Consider the following 17,294-nt stretch of genomic DNA (forward strand, 5'->3'; position numbering starts at 1 on the left):
CTTCATGGAGATTCCATTCCATATCTTACATTAAGACTCCTCCCATTACAGTAGCAGCCATTTTGAAAAGTACAGTAATCAGTCTAAACAATACTCCTCCTTCAAAATTGGTCCAATTCTTCTGAAATTTGGCACATAAAATCTTTGGACTGAGCTGCACAGATTTGACTGAACAGAATTTTTTGAACACTAGTGACAAAAAAGTTATGATGTTGTGAACTTACTGAGGTTGACCTCAAATCGGTTGAGATGCTGTATCTCGGCCAAACATTGATCAATCAATACCAAACTTGGTACACTTCATCTACACCATAACTTGGGGGTCCATGCCAAATTTGGAAACAGCGCCACCTATGGGTGTTGAGATACCAAAAATGCACTTTTTTGCTTATAACTTCTGAACAATTCGTCAGAAAATTATGATCTTGATGTCTATGGTTTCTGTAGATCATTTCGAATCTGTGGATGTCAATTTTGTCAAGACCACCTGGACCACCCGTCCGCTATTTTGAAATTTGTCAGAAATTGCTATAACTTTTGAACTACTGTACAAATCTTCACAAAAATCGATAGGCATCATCAACACCATGTGCTGGAAGTACCCCGGAAGTTGGAAGACAGCGCCACCTAGTGTTCAAGAGATATAACGATTCTTGCAAAACCCCTTATAACTACTGTAAATGTCGATCGATTTTTGTTATTTTTATGTCATTTTATTCCTTTGGTTATGCCGATTCTGAGGATGTCTCAATTGTCATTTTCCAACATGGCGTCTGTCCGCCATATTGAATGGAATGAAATACAGTTTTTTCGCTACTCCTCCCTGAAATCTTGTTCAATTTTGTTCAAAATTTTATCAGATGAACTTCAGACCGGGCCTGACAGAAATGACCGAACAGAGTTTTGATATTCACTCCCGTTCCAGAGATGTACGGCTCCGAAGTTGACCGTGCCTGTGCTTGTTGATTTATGCTAATTAGCTTAGCATGCTAATTAGCTAAAATGCTAACACTTTTCTATTCACTCTAATGGGTCTCTTTAGCAATCTAACTTTGACAATGTTTGCATTTTTTAGCGTAGCATGCTTATCTGGCTAAAATGCTACTTCGGGCTTGTGAGAGAGATCATTCTCACACCTTAACTTCTCTTCTGTGCCATGTAAATTGTGTGTCAACTAATGTGGCACACTTAGCTAAGGCGTTGGTTCTGAACCTGTGAGGTTGTGGGTTCGAAACCTGTATGGGAAATGTTTAGAATTGGGTATAAAGTTGTCATTTCAATTCCTTTATTACATGGTTAAGAGCTGTACTAAAGTTTCTTAAAATGGGATCAAAAAGAAGTGTGTTTTTGTAACTTCATTCTGCGTTCGTTCTCATCAGACCTTCTGATTTCACCTTATCTTCTGTAATTCTGAATCTATCTGTTCTGTAAAAAGTGCTGAAAAAGTTGCTTGAAAAACCCTTAAAAGCCAAAGAGCAATAAGGGCTTGGCCCCAGAAAGGCTGCTTGCAGCTTTAATTATTATTATTATTATTTTCGTCCAATGGGAGTCTATGGCAGCCCTATGAAGGGAACATGGGAAAATGATGAAATTTGGCACACTTGTAGAGATGACCATTATTAGTGATCTGACCAACTTTGGGGTCTCTAGGACCAACTCTACAGCGCCACCACCAGTTCAAAAATTCAACATTCAAACGTTAATAACTCTTGAACCACTAATTCTATGAAAATAAAACTTAGTACATCTGTTTTGTCTCTTCATGGAGATTCCATTCCATATCTTACATTAAGACTCCGCCCATTACAGTAGCAGCCATTTTGAAAAGTACAGTAATCAGTCTAAACACTACTCCTCCTTCAAAATTGGTCCAATTCTTCTGAAATTTGGCACAGATAATCTTTGGACTGAGCCGCACAGAATAGACTGAACAGAATTTTTTGAACACTAGTGAAAAAAAAAGTTATGATGCTGTGAACTTACAGAGGTTGACCTCAAATCGGTAGAGATGCTGTATCTCGGCCAAACTTTGATCAATCGATACCAATCTTGGTACACTTCATCTACACCATGATCTGGGGGTCCATGCTAAATTTGGGAACAGCGCCACCTATGGGTGTTGAGATACCAAAAATGCACTTTTTAGCTTATAACTTCTGAACAATTCATCAGAAAATTATGATCTTGATGTCTATGGTTTCTGTAGATCATTTCGAATCTGTGGATGTCAATTTTGTCAAGACCACCTGGACCACCCGTCCGCCATTTTGAAATTTGTCAAAAATTGCTCTAACTTTTGAACTACTGTACAAATCTTCACAAAAATCGATAGGCATCATCAACACCATGTGCCGGAAGTACCCCGGAAGTTGGAAGACAGCGCCACCTAGTGTTCAAGAGATATAACGATTCTTGCAAAACCCCTTATAACTACTGTAAATGTTGATCGATTTTTGTTATTTTTATGTCATTTTATTCCTTTGGTTATGCCGATTCTGAGGATGTCTCAATTGTCATTTTCCAACATGGCGTCTGTCCGCCATATTGAATGGAATGAAATACAGTTTTTTCACTACTCCTCCCTGAAATCTTGTTCAATTTTGTTAAAAATTTTATCAGATGAACTTCAGACCGGGCCTGACAGAAATGACTCAACAGATTTTTGATATTCACTCCCGTTCCAGAGATGTACAGCTCCGAAGTTGACCGTGCCTGTGCTTGTTGATTTATGCTAGTTAGCTTAGCATGCTAATGAACTAAAATGCTAACACTTTTCTATTCACTCTAATGGGTCTCTTGAGCAATCTGGTTAACTTTGACAATGTTAGCATTTTTTAGCGTAGCATGCTAATCTGGCTAAAATGCTACTTCGGGCTTGTGAGAGAGATCATTCTCACACCTTAACTTCTCTTCTGTGCCGTGTAAGTTGTGTGTCAACTAATGTGGCACACTTAGCTAAGGCGTTGGTACTGAACCTGTGAGGTTGTGGGTTCGAAACCTGTATGGGAAAAGTTTAAAATTGGGTATAAAGTTGTCATTTCAATTCCTTTATTACATGGGTAAGAGCTGTACTAAAGTTTCTTAATATGGGATCAAAAATAAGTGTGTTTTTGTAACTTCATTCTGCGTTCGTTCTCATCAGACCTTCTGATTTCACCTTATCTGTAATTCTGAATCTATCTGTTCTGTAAAAAGTGCTGAAAAAGTTGCTTGAAAAACCCTTAAAAGCCAAAGAGCAATAAGGGCTTGGCCCCAGAAAGGCTGCTTGCAGCTTTAATTTTACCTCTTCCCAAAAGGGAAAACCACAAACAATCAAGAATGCGTGATTATATGGTGTCATGGCTTTGCAATCAAAAAATGTTGTTATAATGGAAGTCAATGGGGCAAAAACAGCCACCAACAACTAATTAGGGAGAAAAAAATTTAATCTTATGCTGCACAAAAACTAAAAATGCATCAAAGCCAATGTTGCTACTAATTTTTGACATGCCCAAGACTGTTATAAAAAGTTAAAAAAAAATCCAGCCACAATTACTTTTATATTGAAAATAAGTCATTTTGTGTGTGGTTTTTTTTCCCCCAAATCAGTGACATCATTTATGAACTTGGCAATTAAAGAGTTAAATTCTTGGATTTTCTTGTAAACATTTGGTAGTTTTGATCAGGACTGAAGTTGATTAACAGATTTATGCAAAAACAATTGAAAAAAATATGAATCTGATACATTTTTAGAGCAGTTTAATTGAGTGGATGTTTTCATCCACGAACAACTCGAAAGGGTAGTGAATTTGAACAATCCACAAGGGATAATCATTACCTGAGATTATTGCTGTCATAGCTGTCATATTTAGGAAGTTGTTCCTGCCGCAGAAAATAAAATCCATTTCTAAAATAGAAGTCAGTGTCGCTTATTGTCACATCCCGTTGGCCCAGAAGACCATTTCAGGTGACTACCTCTTGAAGCTCATCAAGAGAAAGCCAAGAGTGTGCAAGGCAGTAATCAAAGCAAAAGGTGGCTACTTTGAAGAACCTACAATATGACATATTTTCAGTTGTTTCACACTTTTTTGTTATGTATATAATTCCACGTGTTAATTCATAGTTTTGATGCCTTCAGTGTGAATCTACAATTTTCATAGTCATGAAAATAAAGAAAACTCTTTGAATGAGAAGGTGTGTCCAAACTTTTGGTCTGTACTATACAGAGTGAACCCTTTGAATGTCTAGATTAATAATGGAGCTAAATCTTCTCTCTTTAATTTCACTACCGTTACTTATTTACAAAGATTAGGTAACACTTTAGAATACTAGTCCTTTAGTTAATGTTAATTAATTAATTAATTAATACAGTTTTTCATTGTTAATTCATGCTAATTCAGAGTGCATTAACTAATGTTAACAAGCACAACTTTTGATTTAAATAATGCATTAGTAAATGTTGAAATGAACATCAACTAAGATTAATAAATGCTGTATAAGGATTGTTCTTGCTTAGATCATGTTAACTAAAGTAGTTAAATAAATCAGAATCAGAATCAGAATGAGCTTTATTGCCAGGTATGTTTACACATACGAGGAATTTGTTTTCGTGACAGAAGCTCCGCAGTACAACAGAATGACAGCGACAGAACATAAAACACATAATAAAAGAATAAAATACAAATATGTAGACAGTGAATGACAATATACAAATGACAATTGTAGGCAGGTATATTACAAAGTGAAGTTATGTATGTACATATATATTGTGTGCAAAATTTAAGTGTATACTAAGTATGTGTGTTAGATAAATAAAGTGTGTGTGTATATAAATATAAAGTGTAGTGTGTTCGCCATTATTGTCAGCTGTTCATAAGATGGATTGCCTGAGGGAAGAAACTGGTCCTGTGTCTGGTTGTTCTGGTGTTCAGAGCTCTGTAGCGTCGACCAGATGGCAACAGTTCAAAGAGGGAGTGTGCTGGATGTGAGGGGTCCAGAGTGATTTTGACAGCCCTTTTTCTCACTCTGGATAAGTACAGTTCTTGAATAGATGGGAGAGTTGAACCGATGATTCGCTCAGCAGTCCGGACTACTCTCTGTAGTCTTCTGAGGTCAGATTTAGAAGCTGAGCTGAACCAGACAGTTACTGAAGTGCAGAGGATGGATTCAATGATGGTGGAGTAGAACTGTTTCAGCAGCTCCTGTGGCAGGTTAAACTTCCTCAGCTGGCGGAGAAAGTACAACCTCTGCTGGGCCTTTTTTACGATGGAGTCAATGTGAATGTCCCACTTCAGGTCCTGAGAGATGGTGGTTCCCAGGAACCTGAATGACTCCACTGCAGTCATAGTGCTGTTCATGATGGTGAGTGGGGAGAGTGCAGGGGGGTTTCTCCTGAAGTCCACGATCATCTCCACTGTTTTGAGGGTGTTAAGCTCCAGGTTGTTGAGAGTGCACCAGACAGCCAGCTCTTTTACCTCCTGTCTGTAAGCAGACTCGTCACCGTCCTGAATGAGGCCGATGAGTGTAGTGTCATCTGCAAACTTCAGGAGCTTGACAGAGGGGTCCTTAGATGTGCAATCGTTGGTGTACAGGGAGAAGAGCAGTGGGGAGAGAACGCAGCCCTGGGGAGCTCCGGTGCTGATTGTACGGGTGCTGGATGTGTATTTTCCCAGCCTCACTAGCTGCTGCCTGTCTGTCAGGAAGCTGTTGATCCACTGACAGACGGAGGTGGGCACGGAGAGCTGATTTAGTTTGGGCAGGAGGAGGTTTGGGATGATCGTGTTGAAGGCCGAGCTGAAGTCCACAAACAGGATCCTCACATAAGTCCCCGGTCTGTCTAGGTGTTGCAGAACATAATGCAGTGATGATGGTGGAACGTTTGAGGCATGAAGGGACTTCGCACAGTTCCAGCGATCTGTTGAAGATCTGTGTGAAGATGGGGGCCAGCTGGTCAGCACAGGATTTCAGACAGGCTGGTGTAACACAATCTGGGCCTGGTGCTTTTTTCCTTTTCTGCTTCCGGAAGACCTGGCGCACCGCATCCTCGCTGATCTGAATTGCAGGTGTGGGGGAGAGGGGGGATGCAGGAGGTGAGAATGGTGAGAGTGCTTGATTGGAGAGGTGTTCAGGATGGGTTGCAGGAGCTGTTAATGGTGTGAACGGTAGTTTGGAGAGGCATTCAGGGCTGGTTGCAGGAGTTGTGAAGGGTGTGAATGGTTTTGTGGGGAGGCGTTCAGGGCAGGTGATGGGTGTTCTTTCAAACCTGCAGTAAAACTCGTTCAGATCGTCTGCCAGTCGTTGATTCTCTACGGTGCTGGGGGGTGGTGTCTTGTAATTGGTGATATTCTTTAGACTTTTCCACACTGATGCGGAGTCGTTGGAAGTGAACTGAGTCCTTATTTTTTCAGAATAATTCCTCTTTGCCACTTTGATCTCCTTTTCCAATGTGTATTTAGCCTGTTTATACAAGACATTGTCCCCCTTCACGTAAGCATCTTCTTTGGCCTGACGGAGCTGTCTGAGTTTTGCAGTGAACCACGGTTTGTCATTATTGTAAATAAGTTGCGTCTTTGTAGGAATACACATATCCTCACAGAAACTGATATATGATGTTACGGTCTCTGTGAGTTCATCCAGATCGGTGGCAGCAGCTTCAAAAACACTCCAATCAGTGAGGTCAAAACAAGATTGTAAATCCTGCTCTGCTTCATTAGTCCATCTTTTTACAGTCCTTGATACAGGTTTAGCTGATTTTAGTTTCTGCCTGTAGGACGGTATAAGATGAACCAGAAGGTGATCAGAACGTCCCAAAGCTGCTCGTGGAACAGAGTGAAATGCATCCTTTATTGTGGTGTAACAGTGATCAATCAATCAATCAATCACCTTTATTTATATAGTGCTTTAAACAAAATACATTGCGCCAAAGCACTGAACAACATTCATTTGGAAAACAGTGTCTCAATAATGCAAAATGATAGTTAAAGGCAGCTCATCATTGAATTCAGTTATGTAATCTCTGTTCAGTTGAAATAGTGTCTGTTTTAATTTGCAATCAAGTCAATGATATCGCTGTAGATGAAGTGACCCCAACTAAGCAAGCCAGAGGCGACAGCGGCAAGGAACTGAAACTCCATCGGTGACAGAATGGAGAAAAAAACCTTGGGAGAAACCAGGCTCAGTTGGGGGGCCAGTTCTCCTCTGACCAGATGAAACCAGTAGTTCAATTCCAGGCTGCAGCAAAGTCAGATTATGCAGAAGAATCATCTGTTTCCTGTGGTCTTGTCCTGGTGCTCCTCTGAGACAAGGTCTTTACAGGGGATCTGTATCTGGGGCTCTAGTTGTCCTGGTCTCCGCTGTCTTTCAGGGCAGTAGAGGTCCTTTCTAGGTGCTGATCCACCATCTGGTCTGGATACGTACTGGATCCAGGTGACTGCAGTGACCCTCTGATCTGGACACAGACTGGATCTGGTGGCCACGGTGACCTCGGAACAAGAGAGAAACAGACAAATATTAGCGTAGATGCCATTCTTCTAATGATGTAGAAAGTACGGTGTTATGTGAAGTGTTCCGGTTCCAGTTTACCTAATTAATGCAGCCTAAAAATCCTTTAACGGATTTGGATATTAAAAGCATATTAGTATGTTATGTGTATGCCAGGTTAAAGAGATGAGTCTTTAATCTAGATTTAAACTGCAAGAGTGTGTCTGCCTCCCGAACAATGTTAGGTAGGTTATTCCAGAGTTTAGGCGCCAAATAGGAAAAGGATCTGCTGCCCGCAGTTGATTTTGATATTCTAGGTATTATCAAATTGCCTGAGTTTTGAGAACGTAGCGGACGTAGAGGAGTATAATGTAAAAGGAGCTCATTCAAATACTGAGGTGCTAAACCATTCAGGGCTTTATAAGTAATAAGCAATATTTTAAAATCTATACGATGTTTGATAGGGAGCCAGTGCAGTGTGGACAGGACCGGGCTAATATTGTCATACTTCCTGGTTCTAGTAAGAACTCTTGCTGCTGCATTTTGGACTAGCTGTACAGAACAACCACCCAATAAAGCATTACAATAGTCTAACCTTGAAGTCATAAATGCATGGATTAACATTTCTGCATTTGACATTGAGAGCATAGGCCGTAATTTAGATATATTTTTGAGATGGAAAAATGCAGTTTTACAAATGCTAGAAACGTGGCTTTCTAAGGAAAGATTGCGATCAAGTAGCACACCTAGGTTCCTAACTGATGACGAAGAATTGACAGAGCAACCATCAAGTCTTAGACAGTGTTCTAGGTTATTACAAGTAGAGTTTTTAGGCCCTATGATTAACACCTCTGTTTTTTCTGAATTTAGCAGTAAGAAATTACTCGTCATCCAATTTTTTATAGCGACTATGCATTCCATTAGTTTTTCAAATTGGTGTGTTTCACCGGGCTGCGAGGAAATATAGAGCTGCGTATCATCAGCATAACAGTGAAAGCTAACACCATGTTTCCTGATGATATCTCCCAAGGGTAACATATAAAGCGTGAAGAGTAGCGGCCCTAGAACTGAGCCTTGAGGTACTCCATACTGCACTTGTGATCGATATGATACATCTTCATTCACTGCTACGAACTGATGGCGGTCATATAAGTACGATTTAAACCATGCTAATGCACTTCCACTGATGCCAACAAAGTGTTCAAGTCTAATCTAATATAAGTCTAATATGATCCAATATATTACTGTCTCTTGTGGGACATGTAACATGCTGTCTGTATTTTGGCAGTTCACGGGACAGATTGGCTTTATTAAAGTCCCCGAGAATGATTAAAACAGAGTCAGGGTGTTGTTGTTCTGTCTCTGTGATCTGATCAGCGAGTTTCTGTAAAGCTGAGCTCACATGCGCTTGAGGATGGATGTAAACACTGACCAGAATGAACGATTGAAACTCCCGCGGCGAATAGAACGGCTTGCAGTTAATGAAGAGTGTTTCGAGATTTGAGCAGCACGTCTTCTTTAACACAGTTACATCTGTACACCACCGTTCATTGATGTAAAAGCATGTCCCGCCGCCGCGCGATTTCCCAGTGGATTCTGATTCGCGATCCGCTCTAAACAGCTGAAAGTCCGGCAGATGGAGCGCGCTGTCCGGTATGGTGTCATTCAGCCAGGTTTCCGTGAAACACAGAGCAGCAGAGTGAGAGAAATCCTTATTAGTCCGAGAAAGCAGAAGGAGTTCGTCCGTTTTGTTGGGTAGAGAGCGGAGATTTGCCAGATGGATGCTAGGCAACGGCGTTCGAAATCCGCGCTTCCTGAGTCTGACGAGCGCTCCCGCTCGCTTCCCCCGTCTGCGCGTCCTGAAGCGCTTGATCAGCGCCGCCGCTCCTCCGATAACAACGTTCACTAAAACATCTGAATAATTGAAATCCGGAAAAACATCTTGTGGTGCGTTCTGCCGAATGTTCAGCAGTTCTTCCCTGGTGAAACTGATGGCAGGAATATAACTAAAGACAGGACAAACTAACAAAAACACAAAAACATATGCGGAGCTCGTCACGGAGGCAGCCATCCTGTATCGGCGCCAGCGATAAAAAATTAACTAATGGACCGTTATTCAAAAGTGTTATTGATTAAGTTTATCATCACTTGATTATAAGGATTTCATTGCTTTTCATAAAACTGTGAACTGATTCTATGTATTCTTTTTTTCTTCCCTTTTAGCCATTTGCAAACAGGACAAGGACAGTCTTAAGGAAAGCTGAGGAAATCTGTTCTCTACATTTCCAAGAGACAAGACTATACTATACCTCCCTAGACTAGTGTTGTGTTTGTACTAAACCCAGAGCAGCCCTGAATGAATCGACAGAATGACCCAGCTCATATTCTAATACTATAGACTTGTTAGATTTTGCTGTATTTGGCTGAGCAGTAGTTTGGGTGGCTCGCCAATGTACTAGATTTCTCTAATACATAAAATAAGTAAGCTTGATCAAAGTTCTTGTGGGGAGAAGAATTTATTGAAGGTAGCAGTGTAGCAGTTCTTCAGCAGTGATGTTAGCATGTCATCCTTCATACAATCTTAACCCAAAGTACTGTCTGTGAGAACAGACCTTTATACCTGTTAACAAATGTGCTACAAACAATACAATAACACCCCATGGAGAGACAATGATAGTGTAACCTTTTGATGACTTGAAAGGATCTCTCCCATGGAGAGCCCATTCAATGACTTGATGTTGACCTAAGAGGCTGATTATATGGGCCAGTTGTTTCACACTATTGTGAACAAAGTACAGTTGCCTACAGTTGATTCCAAATACATCCAACCAAAGTTAATTAAAAACAAATAATCTTTCAATCCCCCCTTTGATCATTTTGATCACACATAATAGAAAGAACATACAAAACAGTTATAATTTTAGTAGTCATGTACACATGCTGTATACAGGTTCCTTCTTGCAATACTTTTCAGTAATCATGAATACAGAATGCTGCATACAGGCTCCCTTACTTAAGATGACAGAATAAGAGTTCATGGTGAGGTTTGCATTATCTTTAATGCCTAAGTTCTTTTTTTATTTTAATGTTGCGATCTTGTGGAAGTGACGAATGTTGTTGTGTTCTGTAGATGTTAAGGCATGTTTATCTAGGTGGCCAGTGCAGTTTGGTCCAAGCGTTGGATATCTTTGCTCATCCTCTGAAACGCTGGGACACCTACAATCACACCAGAGAAAAGGGAAACAAATCTTTCCAAAGAAATAGTTTAAACAAAATATGCCTAATTACCAATATAACTGTCCCTATTTAATGTTGGCAGGACACTACAGTGTTTATCAGTGGTGAAATGTTCATGTCTTCGTCCTCAGGCGACAAGCTAGAGCCTAAAAACTCTAGTCCCACCATATTTGGACTCTGAAAAACACTACTGCCATCTATCCCTCATCTCTAGGCAAATTCACATCAATCCACTCATTGTTTCCCTGTGCCCTAACTGCTGTGTCAGTTACTAAAAGATCCTCAATTGGTCTTTCCCATCTGTATTCTTGTTGCGACACATCAGTTTTTTTAATCTTTACCCATTTGTTGGGCACTAAACCATGGCTCCCTTTTGGAGGTGCCAAAACTTGATTCTTGGCATTGTGTACTGCCAGACTGAGTCTTTCATCAGTTTGGACAAGGCTGTCAGATGTTAGATTTTCAGTGGACATGGGCCGGCCTGTGACATGTTCAAAAGGGCATAGTCCATTTTCCTTGTGGTTTTCCTTAAGGCATCGGTTGTCATCATGTTTTTTTTACATCTTCCATTAACAATGATGATTGTTTCCTGGCCAATTCAATTTGAATCTGTTTACTATGTAGAACAATTTGTGAGTTTTGCTGAAGTTGTCTTAATGCCGCTGCATGTTTACCTCTCTCCTTTACGGCTTGTTTAGCAGCACTGTCTACTAGGACATCCTCTGTGGCTTCAGTTGTTGAGGTTTCATGGAGTCCATCAGCTTTTGGATAAGATGTCACTAGCTGGTGCTGCAGAGAGAGGTTCTTCAGTTTCCCTGTGGCTCCACAGCATTTAGCAGAGTCTGTTTTTGTTTGGCTCTCAACTGCTGAAACCTCTTCAACAGGTGGTCGTCATCACTTTGTCTCAAACTCAGCTTACAATCACGAATCCAGTGTCCTTCCTCGTTGCAATGTCTAAATCTTTCCTGAGTTTTCTCTCGAGTGTCTCTGATATTCACTTTTTTCGTATCCCATTGTCCTGTTGTTGTATGACAAGGTTTTGGATTGTAAAACTCTGAGATCGACTTCCTGTGTTCTTTCAATCTTTGCTGACCATTCTACAATCTGCATAAATGTTGTTCCAGTGCTGTCCCAGTCATCATACCTGATTTTAAGAGTTTTAGAAACCTCAGGTTTCAGTCCATTCACAAATATGGTTTTAAAAGGGATGCTAGTGTCTTCACAGAGTTCTTCAATGTTGTTGTTCAAACCAGCATGTTCCATCCAAGTTTGTCTGAAGCGTTCTTCAAATTCTGCAACACTTTCTCCTGTCTTCTGCACACAAGAGGTAATTTTAGCCCAATTAACCTCTGCAGGTTTCAGTTCAAATAAGAAGGTTTGAACCGCTTCCCATCCAGCTTCAATGTTTTCTTGAGATTCACCAATCCTTCTTTCAACACTTTCTGTAAGTCGTTGTTGGTCATTGTCTCTTAAGTTCACATTAACAATCATCACACTGTCCAGTGGATGTAAATTGTAGATTTTCTGCAAGCGTTGAAGAAATTGCCATACTTTCCGTGGTTGCTTGTACACATCTGGCAATTCTTTTGACCATTTGTCAACTTGCTCTGGAGTAGCTGGCTGGTATGTTCTGTATGGAACATATTTCTTTATTACCTTTTTTACTGTGCGAGTTCGTCGTTCACCATCTTCCTCATACTCCTCTTCATTTTCAGTTTCAGTTCTTCTGTTCTTAATAATTACAGGAGCAAGTCTAACCTTCAGTTTGTCCTTTGTAATTTCAGTATGTGTGTTGATATCTGCATCACTGTTATCAGAGCTGCTTGAAGCTTTTGATTCCAGTCGTTTGGAGAGCAAAGTTAACAACTTGTCATTCTGATGTAACAGTCTTTCTTTGTCCTTCTTTACAGTCTGTAATTGTTCAGCCAGTGCTCGAACCTTTGCTTTCTCTGCTTTTTTCTCATGTTGTAATTTGTCAGTTTCACATCTCTGTAGATGCTGTCGAATTTGTTTGAGCAAAATTACAGACAAGCCATCTCTGTTGGTGTATGTCCTTAAGCGCTGCATCTTTCCATAAGCCCTTTTAATGTCCGGCAAAGCCCATAGTCCACTCTCTGAGTACTTGATGCTGTACTTCTGGCAGATGTCATCATGGCACTTCCTCAGTCCCAGCCTTTTGTCCAGATATGCATTCAGATTCTCCAACATCTGATCAATGGTAACATTTGGAGGTTCTGTTCCATGTCTTTCTGTTGTTGGCCTCAATGCATGACTATTGCCTTTGTTTTGTGCAGACTCAGCCATGGCGAATACAGGAAAAGTGCCCTCAGAGGTGTGAAAACAGAACAAAAGGTGTTAGAACTGTTAAAGGTACTTATTCAGATTTAAATTCACAGCAGTCTGTTAGACTGACCATTTTCAGTTACACAGACAAATCATTAGTTTAAAAGCTCAGCTTAGTTTTCAATCTTCCATTTAAAACAAAACATTTACATTCAGGCTAATTTTCCTTGTTTAATGTCTGAATTGAGTTCTAGCTCAGAAGGCTGAATGCCTTTTTCAAATTTGTCCCTTAGACAATTTACATTATATATTTTTTTTTTTCCTGTATTTTTATGGAAGGCAAACAAACTTATAGTTTCATGGTTTTATGCCATCATCTTCTAATTCGGTTTGAACATTAATTTAAATCTACATTAGTGGCTACTGAATTAGCACCCAGTCAAGAATTCCCAATTCTTGCAGCAACATCAGTCCCAATTCTATCTATGACTCCTACAGTCTCTGGAGAAATGGACTAAATTGTTTTTTTTTTACACAATTCCTACAAACAAAAAGAGAAAGGACCAAGCTTATGCTTCTACAATCTCTTGATTACTGGTCTAAATTGTTTCTTTCACACAATTCCTACAGACAAAAAGAGAACGGACCAAGCCTCTGCTTCTACAATCTCTTTATGAACGGACTAAATTGTTTCTTAAACAATTCCTACAGATACAAACAGAAAGTACCAAGCCCTTGCTTCTACAGTCTCTTGATTACTGGTCTAAATTGTTTCTTTCACACAATTCCTACAGACAAAAAGAGAACGGACCAAGCCTCTGCTTCTACAATCTCTTTATGAACGGACTAAATTGTTTCTTAAACAATTCCTACAGACATAAAGAGAAAGGACCAAGCCTCTGCTACTACAGTCTCTTGATGAACGGACTAAATTGTTTCTTAAACAATTCCTACAGACTCCAGAGAACAGGATTAAGCCTATAATTACACATCTATGGCTCCTACAGTCTCACGAGAACGGACTAAACCTCTTTCTTGAATGATTCTTATAGACTCAAGAGGACTGGACCAAGCTATAAACACTTTTTCTATAGCTCCTACAGTCTCAGGAGAATTAACTAAATCATTTAAAAGGTTCCTACAGACTCAAGAGAAAGGCCTAAGCCAAACATTTCTTAAACAGTGCTACACTGGTTATTATGGTTACACTACACACATCAAATGATCTGCTTACTTATGAAAAAGTGTTCTTTTAAGTTCTTTTAGAGAGCTGATAGTTTCACTCACCAAATTAGAATCTTTGAGAAAGGATCAAGTTGATTCAAATAACTTATGTCCACAGATGCGGTCTGTTGATCTTCAACACAAAAACTGTAGAATTTCCAAAACTCTTTTGTTCACTTCTTGTTGCAATTGGTGAGTTCTCTTCTTGTCAGTCTCTCCTGGCTGGCTCCGCCAAATTGTTAGATTTTGCTGTATCTGGCTGAGCAGTAGTTTGGGTGGCTCGCCAATGTACTAGATTTCTCTAATACATAAAATAAGTAAGCTTGATCAAAGTTCTTGTGGGGAGAAGAATTTATTGAAGGTAGCAGTGTAGCAGTTCTTCAGCAGTGATGTTAGCATGTCATCCTTCATACGCACGTCCTGATTTTGCCAAGTTCGATGTGTTCCTAGGTCAACATATTTTGTTGACCCTGGAACAACATTTTACTCCAAAAATATATTCTTAACCAAATCCCTACACCTAAACCTAACCTTAACCATGAGTAATCCCTAAAATCAGAGGATATGATAGATGAATGACACTGATGTACAAGCACCAAACACTGATTTTAAGCGTAAACTTCACAAAATCTATAAACTGGTTCTTCAAATCTGATTGGTTAATCACAATGTTGTTCCAGGGTCAACAACGATGTTGTCCCAGGAACATGTCTCACTTGGTAAAATCAGGTTCTGCCCTTCATACAATCTTAACCCAAGGTACTGTCTGTGAGACCAGACCTTTATACCTGTTAACAAATGTGCTACAAACAATACAATAACACCCCATGGAGAGACAATGATAGTGTAACCTTTTGGTGACTTGAAAGGATCTCTCCCATGGAGAGCCCATTCAATGACTTGATGTTGACCTAAGAGGCTGATTATATGGGCCAGTTGTTTCACACTATTGTGAACAAAGTACAGTTGCCTACAGTTGATTCCAAATACATCCAACCAAAGTTAATTAAAAACAAATAATCTTTCACTATAGACTGCTTTTAAAAAGCTTTGCACAGGCTGTTTAATGCTGATAATGTACTGCGTGTGTCTTTACACAAAAACTACATGATGTTAATAGCCTATAAATGAAAAACATAGGAACTCATAGTGAATCCAGCTGCATTATCATGATAAACTCAGTGTGATGTTGTTATAATGATTATTAATTTTAATTAATATAAAGTTTTTTGAGGGGACCATCTCATATTCTGGTCTGTGATAAACATAACTATACTTTGAGATTTTGTTGTGCAAGGTAAACCTCACATACTCACACTCAAACATTCATATCAGTAACTAGTTACAGTAGTTACTTAATACAAAAAGTAACTCAATTACTTTGTTGATTACTTACACCAAAAAAGTAATGCATTACTGTTTTACTGTTTAGTTACTTTTTTAAAGAACATTCTTTAATGTTCCTGTTAATGCGCTTTTATGCGTTATGGTCTATACAAACTAGCCTGGTAATACCAGACTCTGCTACTTCACTTTGCTTCGTAGACATTTCACTTTTGCTGAGTACAGAAGCGAAATGAAATTGAGCGGAAGTAGGAAGTCTGACGTAGTCAGGCTATATACAAACACAAAGTAAAACAGAAGGTAATTTTTAAACACTATTTTGAGTGTTTAAAAACTATTTTGAGTGTTTTTAAGTCAGACCAGCACAAACTGAATATTATATATCACAAGGATTTCTGAAATAAATAACAAAACACCTGAATAATATATTCAGAATCAAAAACTAAAGTGGCTTCTGCATCATAAAAGCTGTTGTGTTGAGCCCTTAAAAATGTTCCTTTCACAGCTTAAGTATGAAAACTATCAATAATGGAAAACATCACACAAAACATTTTGAAATAAATAAATGAAAGCAATCTGAATTATTCAGAATCAATTTCGTGAAACATACATATATATATAAATGCTGTTTAAAAATGAAATCTATGTTCTGACTGAACCTATTGTTGTTCAGTTATTTATTATGGTATTATTCATATTTTACATATCATTTAATGCTATTATAAATCTATTATATCACATACTGGTATGTTATTGTACCGTTGTACTCGTTTCATATAATTCACTTTAAGTTGTTCTACATACTTTTTAATATAAAATATCACTTTTACTATATTTCTACTGTGCACTGTATCAGTGATATTTTCATTTTCACTGGATCCATAGCCTCATCAGTTACATGTTATTATTTGTTGTGGAGTTCATCTGTAGGTTATAGTGCTATCAAAATGAAAAGCAGACTACAAGTGTGTCACTTTTTGATTTGTATTTACTTGTTTTATTAATTTTCTTAACGATAGTAAATTATTAGTGTTTAAAGATGTATTATTTAGATTTTATCCCAGTATTTCAAAGGGAATGAGCTGTGTTCTGACCTGAGACACAAGAAAGAGGGAGGGAAAAAAAGAAAGAAAAAATGTTAGGACTGAACACAGAGAAAGCAATAAAACAACTATATATCATCTAATGTACATTTAAATTACATTACATGAATATGTCACAGTTATACTAAATTAACAAATTTGTAAACCAAAAAAAATCAACGAAATCAACAAGTGAGACAAATGTGAGCTTTCAATTAATAATTTTCCAAACCTAACTAAATAACTGGAGGCAAAGTTTTTTTTTTTAACTGCACGTAGATCAGAAACCTCTGAAATCGGTTGATAAATGTGAACGTTATCGTGTTTTTATTCAGTAAAAACCGCAGCTCCCCCGTTTACTTTGATTTGTTTTTTTAAGGCAGTCTTGTCCTCACTAACATGGCGGACGCGTTGACGTATAGCGGCTCAAAGCGGCCAATGAGGCGTCTAGGTATTTATATGTCTATGGGCCAGCCGCCCTTTCTTTTTTTGAAAGAGAGGTTCCATTCGTTTACATGCAGGGGGCGGGGTTTATGAGCGGAACTTCTCAGGACTCGGTTTTATGCCCCGGCACACAAGTCTGATTTTTGGCGCTTGGAACTCCTTAACCCGAGAGCTTTTTGGAAAGAGAGAAGGTTTAACATCAAAGTCTGTCCGTAATGCCAG

At 39.0% G+C, this 17,294-nt stretch overlaps 1 protein-coding gene across 20 annotated transcripts in view; it reads left to right on the top strand.

Moving 5' to 3' along the window:
- LOC127987708 (zinc finger protein 271) overlaps positions 1 to 17,294 on the top strand; it is a 392,063-nt gene that overhangs the window by 129,237 nt on the left and 245,532 nt on the right. For 3 of the 20 annotated variants that reach the window (XM_052590082.1, XM_052590079.1, XM_052590089.1), the window contains exon 1: positions 16,758 to 17,294. The exons of 5 other annotated variants lie outside the window; for them this stretch is intronic. Coding sequence is in view for 1 of the 15 variants with exons in the window: in XM_052590089.1 (XP_052446049.1) it covers positions 17,288 to 17,294 (7 nt within the window). In the remaining 14 variants the exon portion in view is untranslated. Of the gene's footprint in view, positions 1 to 16,332 lie in introns of those variants that run through there. 12 more of the 20 variants (XM_052590094.1, XM_052590096.1, XM_052590084.1 and 9 more) reach the window with 8 other exon arrangements.

This window comes from Carassius gibelio, chromosome B22, assembly GCF_023724105.1.
Source record: "Carassius gibelio isolate Cgi1373 ecotype wild population from Czech Republic chromosome B22, carGib1.2-hapl.c, whole genome shotgun sequence".
Taxonomy (NCBI): domain Eukaryota; kingdom Metazoa; phylum Chordata; class Actinopteri; order Cypriniformes; family Cyprinidae; genus Carassius; species Carassius gibelio.